Genomic DNA, 14224 nt, shown 5'->3' with positions numbered 1-14224 from the left:
TCTGCCATTTCTCTGGTAGTCATACGATGTCCCAGATCAACACAGCGTTCACTTTGGAAATGATCTGGTCGTTTCAGCCTGTCGATCACCGCTCAGAGCGCGGCGCGCCCTCCGCCATTGTGCGCCGTCTTTAAACCGGTTGTAACACTCCTTAATCTGTGTGATCCCCATAGAATCGTCCCTGAAAGCCGTCTGAATCTTCCGAATGGTTTCCACCTGGCTGTCTCTCACAGTTTCTGGAAAAATTCGATGCAGCAAAGCTCCAAATTGTTCAGACATTTTCCTCGCAATGAAAATCCGACGAGGGGGGTGGACCACTGCTTACTCAAAGCGTGCTCACAGGCGAATGACGCAACCGACAGGCGTGAAAAAACCCACGCATGTGCACGAAGGTTCAACCTTGGCTGATGCAAGCACACATGATTCAAATCCATATAGTTTTTGCAAAAAATAAAAAGGTCGGATAGTTTTCTAACAGACCTCATATAATCGGGTATCGACTGTAAATTAAAAGATACAACTACATCGATACATGGACCCCTGAACCTGTTGAATGTTGCCATGAGCCGGTTCAATGGCTCCATTTTAACTTTATGAATCAGTTGAATTAAACTGTTACACTGATACATCTCCGTCTTCACACTCTCATAAAAGATCAGATGTTGGCGTGAGGCTCTTGTGAGACTGGTCACAGGAACACTAACTTTGCCTGCAAGGTAAAACCAAAATCAGCATGTACAATTATGGCAGTATAGCAGGTTTGTACCAGTTTGAACTTTACGCCCAGTTCATACTTTATTAATGCTGTCATGTTTGTTCAGAACAGGGAAGTTATGCTTTGCTAATTATGCTATGCTAACAACAGCTGGCTTCCTCTACGCTTTCTGCTACTGTGTGTGGTGCAGCACCAATGTGCTGCAGTACAGTAGTACAAACCTGAAGAAGGTCCCTGGTTCTTCAAGAAATATGTTACTTGAAGATACAGTGCTTCCCCAAAGTATTCACAGCACTTCACTTTTTTACAGCCTTATATCAAAATAGATGAAAATACTTTCTCTTTTTTTCTAAATTTTTGCAAATTTCAGCTCTCTCCAGAGATGTTCAATCGGATTCAGGTTTGGGCTCTGGCTGGACCACTCAAGGACATTCACAGAGTTGTCCTGAAGCCACTCCTTTGATATCTTGGTTGTGTCTTAGGGTCACCGTCCTCCTGAAAGATCAACCGTCACCCCAGTTTAGGTCAAGCGAGCTCTGAACAGGTTTTCATCCAGGTTGTCTCTGTACATTGCTGTATTTATCTTTCCCTCAATCCTGACTGGTCTTCCAGTTCCTGCCACTGAAAAAATCTCCACAGCATGATGCTGCCACCACCATGCTTCACTGTAGGGATTGGTGCCTAGTTTCCTCCAAACATGACGCCTAGCATTCACGTCAAAGAGTTCAATCTTTGTCTCATCAGACCAGAGAATTTTGTTTCTTATGGTCTGAGAGTCCATCAGGTGCCTTTTGGCAAACTCCAGGACATTTTTACTAAGGAGTGGTGTCTGTCTGGCCACTCTATCATACAGACATGATTTCTAGATTGCTGCAGACATTGTTGTCCTTCTGGAAGGTTCTCCTCTCTCCACAGAGGAATGCTGGAGCTCTGACAGAGTGACCATCAGGTTCTTGCTCACTAAGGCCCTTCTCCACCGATCGCTCATTTTAGATGGGCGGCCAGCTCTAGGAAAAGTCCTGGTGGATCTGAACTTCTTCCATTTACAGATGATGGAGTGCTCATTGGGACCTTCAAAGCAGCAGAAATGTTTCTGTACCCTGCCCCAGATTTGTGCCTCTAGACCAGGGGTGGCCAAGTTCGGTCCTCAAGAGCCACATTCCTGACACTCTTAGTTGTCTCCCTGCTCCAACACACCTGAATCCAATGAAAGGCTCATTAAAAGTCTGCTAACGAGTCTTTCATTGGATTCAGGTGTGTTGGAGCAGGGAGACAACTAAGAGTGTCAGGAATGTGGCTCTCGAGGACCGAACTTGGCCACCCCTGCTCTAGACAATCCTGTCTTGGAGGTCTACAGACAATTCCTTTGACTTCATGCTTGGTTTGTGCTCTGACATGCATTGTCAACTGTGGGACCTTATATGTAGGCAGGTGCCAAATCATGTCCAATCAATTTTATTTTCATTCATATAGTGCTAAATCACAACAGAGTTGCCTCAAGGCGCTTCACACAAGTAAGGTCTAACCTTACCCACCCCTAGAGCAAGCACACAGGTGATAGCACTAAGGAAAAACTCTGTCTAATGATTTCAGGAAGAAACCTCAAGCAGACCAGACTTGTAATTCTTGGGCAATGCTACCGACACAATTCACAAAATGAATATACAGGAAAGTTTGGGCACCCCGTGCCAGTGCACAGGGCAGGATGCTTGCAGAAGAAGACACCACCGCCCATCTCTGGATGGAGCCGCACCTCAAACAGAGAGAAAAAACAGAATGAGGCATCAGAAAAACAACAAATACAGTATCATTTTTCAGCATTAAACAACAAGAAAAACAGAAGAAATACCCAAGTGATCCCTGGCCACTATCCCTAAGCTTCACTAAAAAACCCAGACTTTAGATAAAGTTGAGTAATCAACTGAATTTACCCCAGGTGGACTCCAGCTAAGCTGTAGAAACATTTCAAGGATGATCAGTAAAAACAGAATGCACCTGAACATGTGATTTCTTAGTCGTTATTTTTTTTTTATAAAGTTTCAACAATAATTAATAAAAAAAAAAAAACATCCATTTTGGAATAAAGCTGTAACATAACAAACTGTGGAAAAAGTGAAGCGCTGTGAATACTTTCCAGGTGCACTGTAAACAGTGTCACTTTTGGCTTATTATAATTTATCATGGAAAATGAATGTTTACAGTAAGGAAAGAATGGTGTTGGACTGCATCATATTCCACTGAATCAAAACATTTCAACAATAAAAAATGATATTGGATGGTTTTATAAGGCAGTATTAGTATTAGTATTTACTGATTTTCCTGTGCATGCCTCCTTTTTAGATTTTCTGTTTTTCCTGGTCACTCTACATTTTCCCACTGTGCACGTTTTCCTCCTGGTGTAGCTCTTCCTGGATGTATTTACAGCTGTGTCCTAGGACATAACTATAGCAGCTGGATACATTCCCACTCTTTTATCTGTCACAACTGCATATATTACTGCTACAGCATTTTCTGCTGCCTTTCTGTCTTTTCTGAGTGTGACCTTGTGTGTCATCTCTTTGCCTTTCCCTGCTTCCCTTCTTTCTCTTCTTGCTTTTTCCTCTTTGTGACCTCTTCCTCTCTCTTCTGCCACTTTTACACCAACCTTATCTCATTCTGAGGTTGCTTTCATTTCTTTTATTTTCCCCCTTTCCCCTCTTTCTTGCCTTCTTTGGCACTTGTCTTTTCTCTTTTGATTCCCCTCCCCTTCCTGGCTGTCTGTCTGCATCATATGTCTCAGAGCCCATGGTGGTGTGCGCTGCGCACCCTCCCGCCTCCCACAGTGCTCCCTCCTTCCTGCGTCAGTATGCTGGTCATTTGGGTCGCACCGCGCTGCGCAGAGAACTAGGTGGGGGGCTGGACAGAGACAGAGCCTACCTGAGTCTGCATAGGACTGGATCCCTGGGTATACACACACACACTGATGCATGCACAGATATGTTTACTGACCATGTACCTGTGCACACTAAGTGAAGGATTTTATTACAAAATGTTGCATATCATAATCAAAGCACATTTGAGTCATGTGACCTTCTTTGCCAATGATCTAAGTAGTGTCTCTAGGTCTGGATTCAATACCTATGCATGGGACTGTGGCTTTCCACTGCCCCTAGTGGCTGGATTGTGTCTGTCATTAGGATGGGTTAAATGTCGATGGTTATTATAAATACAGACTATCTTTAAAAAGTCACTCTGCTTTTAAAGGATGCATAGTAGGTCGCTCAGTGGTAAGAGTTCGACTGTCACCTGACAGTTATGGTCCAGTTGTGTGTCCTTGGACTAGACACTTCATCGACATTGTCCCCTCCGATGAGTACCACTTTTGGCTGAGGAAGTAACCTGCGATGGACTAGTGTCTTGTTCAGGGTTAGTGATAGACTTCACTTTATTCAGAAAAGCACTGGACCATGGGCCTCAGGACCTGCATTTATTTCTTCTGAAAAGATGCTTTGGTGTATATGGTAACTGCACTGCTGTGCTAATGCTGTTCATTTATTTGGTCAGTAGTCCAACATTTATTCATTCATTCATTCATTTTCTGAGGCAGGGCATGCCCTGGACAGGAACTAGTCTGTCACAAGACCACATATAGACAGACAAACACATTCACATAAGTATGCTCAATTTAGAGTCACCTGTTCACTAATTCACATCTTTGGATGTGGGAGGAAACCAGCACACCTGGAGGCAACCCATGCAAACACGGGGAGAACATGCAAAATCCACACAGAAAGGCCACAAGTGGGAATCAATCCCTTCTTGCTGTGAGGCAACAGTGCTAACCACTAACCCACTGTGCCGCCCCAGTGGTCTAACAATGATAGGTAATAATTTTTCCGGGCAAAGTTGGAATTTTTTTTTCTAAAAGCTGAAAATTGCTCGATGGTATCCTTTTATCATCATCGACCTTATAGTAAAGGTCCCCATTAGGAGATTAACTAATATTAACTGAAAATTGGTTTTAAAGTAATACATACATCTTATACATGGACCCTTAAATCGATCTAAATGTACAGTGACTCGGTTGATGAATCGATTTTAATGTTATGAATTGACTGAATTAATCTTATTTTGCTTCTGCAAACTTGTAAATGATCAAAGGTCAGTGTGACGCCTCATGACACTGTTCACCCACAGTGTTTAACTTTGCAAGGTAAAATCAAAATCAACATACGAGGGCTGTCAATAAAGTAATGGTCCTTTTTATTTTTTTCAAAAACTATATGGATTTCATTCATATGTTTTTACGTCAGACATGCTTGAACCCTCGTGCGCATGCGTGAGTTTTTCCACGCCTGTCGGTGACGTCATTCGCCTGTGAGCACTCCTTGTGGGAGGAGTCGTCCAGCCCCTCGTCGGAATTCCTTTGTCTGAGAAGTTGCTGAGAGACTGGCGCGTTGTTTGATCAAAATTTTTTCTAAACCTGTGAGACACATCGAAGTGGACACGGTTCGAAAAATTAAGCTGGTTTTCAGTGAAAATTTTAACGGCTGATGAGAGATTTTGAGGTGATACTGTCGCTTTAAGGACTTTCACGGTGCGAGACGTCGCGCAGCGCTCTCAGGCGGCGTCATCAGCCTGTTCAAGCTGAAAACCTCCACATTTCAGGCTCTATTGATCCAGGACGTCGTGAGAGAACAGAGAAGTTTCAGAAGAAGTCGGTTTCAGCATTTTATCCGGATATTCCACTGTTAAAGGAGATTTTTTTAATGAAAGACGTGCGGACGGATCCGCGCGTCAGGACGCAGCCGACGCGGTGCGGCGGCACAGGAAAAACACCTCTGTTGAAAGCCTTAAGGACGAGTTGGAACATGTCCTGCCTGTTAAACAATTTCTCATATACTCACTCCACTGAAAGCCATCAAAAGCCGCCTGGATTTTACACATGGTTATCAACACGGAGGTGTTTTTCCTGTGCCGCCGCACCGTGTCGGCTGCGTCCCGACGCGCGGATCCGTCCGCACGTCTTTCATTAAAAGGTTTTCAGCTTGAACAGGCTGATGACGCCGCCTGAGAGCGCTGCGCGACGTCTCGCACCGTGAAAAGTCCTTAAAGCGACAGTATCACCTCAAAATCTCTCATCAGCCGTTAAAATTTTCACTGAAAACCAGCTTAATTTTTCGAACCGTGTCCACTTCGATGTGTCTCACAGGTTTAGAAAAAATTTTGATCAAACAACGCGCCAGTCTCTCAGCAACTTCTCAGACAAAGGAATTCCGACGAGGGGCTGGACGACTCCTCCCACAAGGAGTGCTCACAGGCGAATGACGTCACCGACAGGCGTGGAAAAACTCACGCATGCGCACGAGGGTTCAAGCATGTCTGACGTAAAAACATATGAATGAAATCCATATAGTTTTAGAAAAAAATTAAAAGGACCGTTACTTTATTGACAGCCCTCGTAGTGGTAGTGTTAGGCGGTATCACGGACAAATGTACCTGTATGAACTTTACATTTGGTTTGCAATTTGTTAATACAGTCATCCTGGTTTGGAATGGGAAAGTTGTATGCTATGCTAACAACAGATGGCTTCTTTCTTCTGGGCTTCTTCTATGTTGCACTTTATGCTACTGTATGTGGTGCTGCCCTCAGTGGTGAATAAAAGGCGAGCAGGGACAGCGGCATTGTGTTCTGACATAGTAGAAAAAACCCGAAGAAGGTGTAGTTTTCATAAAACATGTTTTTGAATGTAAGCAATGCCACTTTTGACTTACTGTAATTTATCATGGAAAATGAACATCTACATTAAGCAAAGAATTGTATCGGATTTCATCGTACCACATCAAATAAAATCATTTCACAATAAAAAATATCACTGAATTATATCATAGTCCATGCATCTACATGTTATTGTTTTATAGGTGCACACTCCTAGTCCACATGTATCCTCATTGAGCTTTTCATGTCTTTAATGGCAAAGAGAGTCAAGGTTAACTGAATTGTGATTTGGTGGTACTCTGATATGAGGTGTTGGTTGGATTTGCAGATTTCCAGATTGGCTCAGGATTTTGCCTTTCTGATGAATCTGACTTGTCATCATCAACTGAAAATCAACAAAACTGAAAATGCAAATAATAAACCGGCATGTAAGAGCAGAACCTAATACTTTATAAAAGGGGTCACCAACCCTGTTTGTGTGGACATATTTTTTTTAAGTCTGCCTGCTGCAACTACAAATGATATGTTGAGGTTGGTATCTCCTTTCTCTTGATTGGCTTTACACACCTGAATTGGTTAATTAGCAGTGGGTGAAGCAGGAAGAGTTGGAAACAATGAAGAAACAATGATCTCCAGGAAAAGGGTTATTGAGCCTTGCTTTATACTTGCAACCCCCCAAGTTTGAAAGGTTGGGTAGAATTTCCAGTCTGGATTGTAAAGCATCATGTTTTAAGATTGTTCTGTTTTTCATAGTTCAGTAAAAATCACAGTAATTAAAGGCTGTGAGATAATTCAGCATTATGTCAACCTATTGTGATGTCATAAATTAGCTTCTGACATCTTGATTTCACGGTATTGTGTTTATTTATTTTCAAGACAATGTTCCAAAGCATCATGTGACTGTTTCCTCAAAAATAATAAATAATGCAATTGTAAATTAAATAATACAACTGGAGAACATACCCCATAAATATCTAAACAGCATCAGAAAAAACACACAGATTGAAAGCTTAACAGCTAACGACTGGACCATCTGTTAGCAAGTTCTTCATGGAAATGGAAATGAAGCAGCTTTCCTATTCAGGCAATACATATATACAACCCCTGGCAAAAATTATGGAATCACCGGCCTCAGAGGATGTTCATTCAGTTGTTTAATTTTGTAGAAAAAAAGCAGATCACAGACATGACACAAAACTAAAGTCATTTCAAATGGCAACTTTCTGGCTTTAAGAAACACTATAAGAAATCAAGAAAAAAAGATTGTGGCAGTCAGTAATGGTTACTTTTTTAGACCAAGCGGAGGAAAAAAATATGGAATCACTCCATTCTGAGGAAAAAATTATGGAATCACTCTGTAAATTTTCTGTGATTCCATAATTTTTGCCAGGGGTTGTGTATATATATAATTAACCTCGCTTGCTCGGTCTGAATGGAATTATCAGGCCGAGGTGTAAGTATGGGCCAAGTGTTAGCGAGGTCCATGTGTAAAACACAGAGGTCTGGATCTGTTTGTACGTAGGGACGTGTTTGTATATTTTCACTGAGTTTAAAAATCATTTTTACAGCCATTATTGGCTGTCCTTTTTGCATTTATTCCAAATCTGTGGCGATAAACCTCTAATGACCTCAATTCTATGCACATGCTCAAACACCCACATGCACACACATTCACTTTTAACTCCTATCTGTCTGCCTCATGGAATGAAACATGTGGGCCGTCCATGGCTAGAGTCCAGTAATCCCATTTTGCGCTGTGGCAAGGCTTATGTCATGAGCAATGGGATGGAGTAAGAAAGAGAAAGTCAGAGAGGTAGAGAGGGAGTAGATCTGGAATCCTGGATATTAGACATTGGCTTAGGAAGAAATGGAGTTCAGACGATGAGAGGGAAGTGTAAAGAGTGTTTGTTCCACAATGAGTCCTTCAGAAGTAATTTTAGCTTTATGCTGTAGATCCCCATGTTTCCCCTGAATCCTTGGCTGAATGACCCACATAGACCATGACCAGTCTCTTTGTATTTATTGAACTCTGATTGTGAAGTGCGCTCGTGGATCACCTTAAACATCGCTGCCATCCTACACATCTGGCATAGAACCGATGGATAAAACTTGACTGTCCCTTTTCAGGGAAATAGAGTGGCACTCAGAAAGCATTAACCTCTACCAGGGTAATCCTGGTTACCACCATTGTTACTGTTAACCATTGACAGAGGAGAGCAGACACAATTCTCTTTTCTGGTTAGAGATTATAATAATGGAAGAACATTTAAAAATGTACAGTAAGTCCCTTCGGCTGCTCCCTTGTTTTCACTCTGCGTTGGTGGATCTACATGTTGATTTTGGCACACCTTTTTTTGCCAGATTCCTTTCCAGATGCAACTCCACATTCCATGTAATGTTAAATAAAGAAGAAGATACAAAGAGATGATTTTGAGGCAAACCCAGATTGTCACCAGAATTTTATAAATTTGTTGGCTGTTTCCACTGTTTCTCAAAAATTTTGGTAAATTTTTGTCGATCTTGTGTACAAAAGCAGACAGACAGTGGGTGGAACACATAACCTCTGTGGCCTCCATTGGCTGGCTGCAGTAGTAACAGCATCATTAGGACACTGATGAAAATACAGCAAACATAATCAAATCTACAGTAAATCTACGGTAATATACGGTGCATCCAGAAAGAATTCACAGCGCTTCACTTTTTCCTGGATGAATTGTATTATTTAGTGCTGGGGTGATATAATTTATGGTAGATGTCTGAATATGCATTTTAAAGAAAATTTCATGTGCCTACAACATACATGTTAATTTCCACATACAGTAGTGTTCAGAATAATAGTAGTGCTATGTGACTAAAAAGATTAATCCAAAATTGAGTATATTTCTTATTGTTACATGGGAAACAAAGTACCAGTAGATTCAGTAGATTCTCACAAATTCAATAAGACCACGCATTCATGATATGCACACTCTTAAGGCTATGAAATTTGGCTATTAGTAAAAAAAGTAGAAAAGGGGGTGTCTTGTTGAAACACCCACTTCAAGGGCATGTCCTCTTCAGCATAAGGCAACATGACCTCTTCAAGTATTTTGACATATCCAAACTGATCCATGATACCTGGTATGCAATATATAGGCCCAACACCATAGTAGGAGAAACATGCCCATATCATGATGCTTGCACCACCATGCTTCACTGTCTTCACTGTGAACTGTGGCTTGAATTCAGAGTTTGGGGGTCATCTCACAAACTGTCTGCGGCCCTTGGACCTAAAAAGAACAATTTTACTCTCATCAGTCCACAAAATATTCATATTTTTGTCCATTTTAAAGCATTGGAGATCATTGTAGATGAACAGCCTATAATTTTTTGCGCCTGCGTATACGTTTTCCCCTCTCCAATCAACATTTTAATCAAACTACGCTGTTCTTCGGAACAATGTCTTGAACGTCCCATTTTCCTCAGGCTTTCAAAGAGAAAAGCATGTTCAACAGGTGCTGGCTTCATCCTTACATAGGGGACACCTGATTCACACCTGTTTGTTCCACAAAATTGACGAACTCACTGACTGAATGCCACACTACTATTATTGTGAACACCCCCTTTTCTACTTTTTTTTACTAATAGCCCAATTTCATAGCCTTAAGAGTGTGCATATCATGAATGCTTGGTCTTGTTGGATTTGTGAGAATCTACTGAATCTACTGGTACCTTGTTTCCCATGTAACAATAAGAAATATACTCAAAACCTGGATTAATCTTTTTAGTCACATAGCATTACTATTATTCTGCACACTACTGTACATGATTTGTTTATGTCGCATGGTGGATTAGTGGTTAGCACTGTTGCCTCACAGAAAGAAAGTTGTGGGATCACTTCCCACCCTTTCTGTGTGGAGTTTGCATATCCTCCCTGTGCCTGCATGGGTTCCCACCGGGTGCTTTGGCTTCTTCCCAAAGACATGCAGGCTAGGTGAATTTGAAACTTTAAATTGGCCGTAGGTGTGTGATTGTGTTTGTTTGTCTATATGTGGCCCTGTGACAGACTGGCCTCCTGTCCAGGGTGTACCCCCCCTTGTGGGGCCGGCTGATAAGAGGGATTCAGTAAAATGCGGTGTTTTTATAAGGTGTGTGGTTTTATTTTTTTTTTTTTTTAAATACGTCCATGTCCTTCTTCAGAGCTTTTGTAAATTGTTCTTCTTCAATCAGAGCTTTTGTAAATTGCAGGTTCGAATCCCGTGGGTGGCATGTATTTTTCTTTTTTTTTTTTTTTTTTCATAGCAGCTGCACGATATGGTTACACATGCTCCAGCTGCTCGCAGTGTGTCTCCGCTGCAACAGTGTCGTGTACGAAACCATCACAGTGGCATCGTTCACGCCTGCCCTTCAGCTCGATGTTTTCATGGTTTGCTCATACGAGCTGTTCCGCCGTGATTCGCACTGATTTGTACTTATTCATACTATGTGTGAAGGGGGCCCTTAATGAAGACTTTGTGATGTAACCATGACATCACTCATACCATTTCATTACAGTTAATTTGCTGATTTGTATGAGCTTTGCATAATCTCTCTGGTCCTGCAGGGTGCTGAGATAAGAATCAGAATCAGAAGAAGTTTATTGCCATTGCCAGTGAACAGGATTCACAGACTAGGAATTTGCTTTGGTACAATGGTGCAACATTAAGAAGAGATAAAATGCTAAGATAAAATATAACATATAACATAACATACGGAGTTCATGAGTCTAACGGCAGAGGGGAAGAAACTGTTCTTATGGCGGCAGGTTCTGGTCCGGATGGACCGTAGCCTCCTGCCCGAGGGGAGTGGTTTGAACAGACCGTGTGCAGGGTGAGAAGGGTCAGCTGTGATCCGACCTGCTCGGCCCAGAGTCCTGGAGACATGTAGGTCGTGGAGACATGGAAGGCTACAGCCGATCACCTTCTCAGCAGAGGCCACAATGCGCTGCAGTCTGTGTCTGTCCCTGGCTGTAGCCCCGGCGTACCACACCGTGATGGAGGAGCAGAGGATGGACTCGATGATGGCCGTGTAGAACTGCACCATCAGCTGGACAGGCAGCTTGGCCTTCTTCAGCTGCCGCAGGAAGTACATCCTCTGCTGGGCCTTCTTGATGAGGGAGCTGATGGTTGACTCCCACTTGAGGTCCTGGGTGATGGTGGTGCAGAGGAAGCGGTGACAGACCACAGTGGTGATGGGGCTGTTGGTGAGTTCGAGGGAGGGCGGGGGGGCTGTGGCTTTCCTGAAGTCCACGATCATCTCCACTGTTTTCTGGGCGTTGAGCTCCAAGTTGTTGCTGCTGCACCAGGTCACCAGCCGGTCCACCTCCCTCCTGTAGGCAGACTCATCCCCATCCGAAATGAGTCTGATGAGGGTGGTGTCGTCCGCAAACTTGATGAGCTTTACAGAGTCGTGGCTGGAGGTGCAGCAGTTAGTGTACAGGGAGAAGAGCAGAGGGGAAAGGACACCGCCCTGTGGAGATCCTGTGCTGAGAACCCGAGTGTTCGAGACATTTTTTCCCAGCCTCACACGCTGACTCCGGTCCATCAGGAAGTCTGTGATCCACCTGCAGGTGGAGTTGGGCACGTGGAGCAGAGAAAGCTTGTCCTGGAGCAAAGCTGGAAGGATGGTGTTGAATGCAGAGCTGAAGTCCACAAACAGGATCCTAGCGTAGGTTCCTGGGGAGTCCAGGTGCTGCAGGATGGAGTGCAGGGCCAGGTTTATGGCGTCATCTACAGACCTGTTGGCTCTGTAGGCAAACTGCAGGGGGTCCAGGAGGGGGTCGGTGATGGACTTCAGGTGGGATAAAACCAGGCGTTCGAAGGTCTTCATGACTACAGACGTGAGAGCCACAGGCCTGTAGTCATTAAGTCCAGTGATGCGTGGTTTCTTGGGGACTGGAACTATGATTGAGGACTTGAAACAGACTGGAACATGGCATGACTCCAGGGAGGTGTTGAAGATCCCCGTGAAAACTGGGGCCAGCTCATCAGCGCAGTGTCTCAGGGTGGCAGGAGAGACACAGTCTGGGCCCGGGGCCTTACGTGGATTCAGCCTTTTGAAATGTCTCCTCACGTCCTCCTCTTGGACCGAGAGAGCAACGGGGGGGTGGGGAGGGCAGCAGTGAGAGGGGGGAGGTCCAGAGTGTTTGAATATCCAGTTGTGTGGGGGGTGGGGAAGTGTGAGTCCTTGTCTTCAAACCATGAATAGAAGACGTTCAGGTCGTTGGCCAGCTTGAGGTCATCAACAGAAGGAGGTGCTTTGGGCTTGTAGTTGGTGATCTCTTTCAACCCCCTCCACACAGAGGCCGAGTCGTTGGCGGAGAACCTTTGCTGCAGACGTGAACTGTACATGGATTTAGCCTTTGCCACCTCCTTGCTAAATCTGTACTTTAAGCATGAAAATGTGGTTTTATGCCACGCTTAGGAGTAACTAGACATTGATTTCATTATGTGAACTTGAGTAAAACACTAACGTATGTGTGGTGGAGTTTGAATCAGGATCTGGAATCCTTGTGATTGTGTTATTAAAACACAGAGAAGGCATTTGAAGTGCTCAGAGGCACGCTGCAGGTGTCTTTTCTGGTTGTCTTGCTGACTCACTGTCTGCCACTCAGCACTCAGAACACGTCGCACCCTTTAATAGCGCGACATGATGATGCAATCTCACTCTCCTACTGCACTAAAGAGATTACCTCCCCTTTCACATGTGTATCTGGTTATTTGCAGGATGTGTACGTTAGGCGGGAGTGGCAAATGGTCAGAGTGATCTGTTGCTTACTGGGCCTCTTATTATTTTTCCTCACATCTGCCTCTGTATGTTTCCTGTGTGAATATAAAACATGTCTGCACAGACGATCTACAGTCCTGCCACCTCGAAATCTTATGTGTAGGATTTAAAATATGTTCAGAAATAAATGCAGATGACAACATTTTGTATAATTAGAATATCTATCTATAAAGCAAGAAGTGTGTGTGTGTGTGTGTGTGTGTGTGTGTGTGTGTGTGTGTGTGTGTGTGTGTGTGTGTGTGTGTGTGTGTGTGTGTGTGTGTGTGTGTGTGTGTGTGTGTGTGTGTGTGTGTGTCGCATATCTGTCTGACTGTCAGATTGACCTTAGCTTTCAGATATGGCTTGTGCATCCTTTATTATGAAATTTTTTGAGATTAATTTTCAAAACCTTTATTTTGAAACCTTTATTTTGATTAGTATTGTAACATTCGTACTTCCAAGATGGTGTGGCTCGCTGATGTTACTGGTAGCAAAGTTAAACAACATCAGATAGTTCGTGTTGCTCGCACCGTTTCACAATAAACTATTATTTAACACCAGGATCCCAGCAAATACTTTTACTGTGAAAGGCATTCTGTCAGTGTTCCTTGCGAAAGAATTTAACTTGACAAGACTGAGACAAAATTTCCCATTATTTGTACAACTTTTCAGTGAGTACACAAGCTGAATAGAATATTATATTTTCCTATAATTTTACAGCATTTCATTAAGTAGCTGAATAAAATCTTATATTTGCTGTGAGTTAAAGTTTAACTAAACTGTATTCAGGAGGTGGGGTACTGATTTGCTGTTTCAGATATTCGAAATGTTCTATTTAATTTTGTCTGACTCTCTTCCAATAACCTGTTTAATAGGAATGCTTTTATTTTCATATAATTGATAATAAAATTGATTTTTAAAAAACAATATGAAATACTGTATTCAAATAATAATATAACATAAGTACACCTCTTTGTACATCCCACCTTTAAACACAGCCTCTTACGACCATCCATGAAAAATCTACT

At 42.9% G+C, this 14224-nt stretch overlaps 1 protein-coding gene across 1 annotated transcript in view; it reads left to right on the top strand.

Moving 5' to 3' along the window:
- Positions 1-14224, top strand: part of LOC117511477 (cyclin-dependent kinase 17-like) — a 135849-nt gene that overhangs the window by 39157 nt on the left and 82468 nt on the right. The window contains exon 3 of the mRNA XM_034171498.1: positions 3495-3659. Coding sequence (XP_034027389.1) covers positions 3495-3659 — 165 coding nt within the window. The remainder of the gene's footprint in view (positions 1-3494; positions 3660-14224) is intronic.

The sequence above is a fragment of the Thalassophryne amazonica genome, chromosome 6 (genome assembly GCF_902500255.1).
Source record: "Thalassophryne amazonica chromosome 6, fThaAma1.1, whole genome shotgun sequence".
Classification (NCBI taxonomy): domain Eukaryota; kingdom Metazoa; phylum Chordata; class Actinopteri; order Batrachoidiformes; family Batrachoididae; genus Thalassophryne; species Thalassophryne amazonica.
This window is presented reverse-complemented; position numbering and strand designations above follow the sequence as displayed.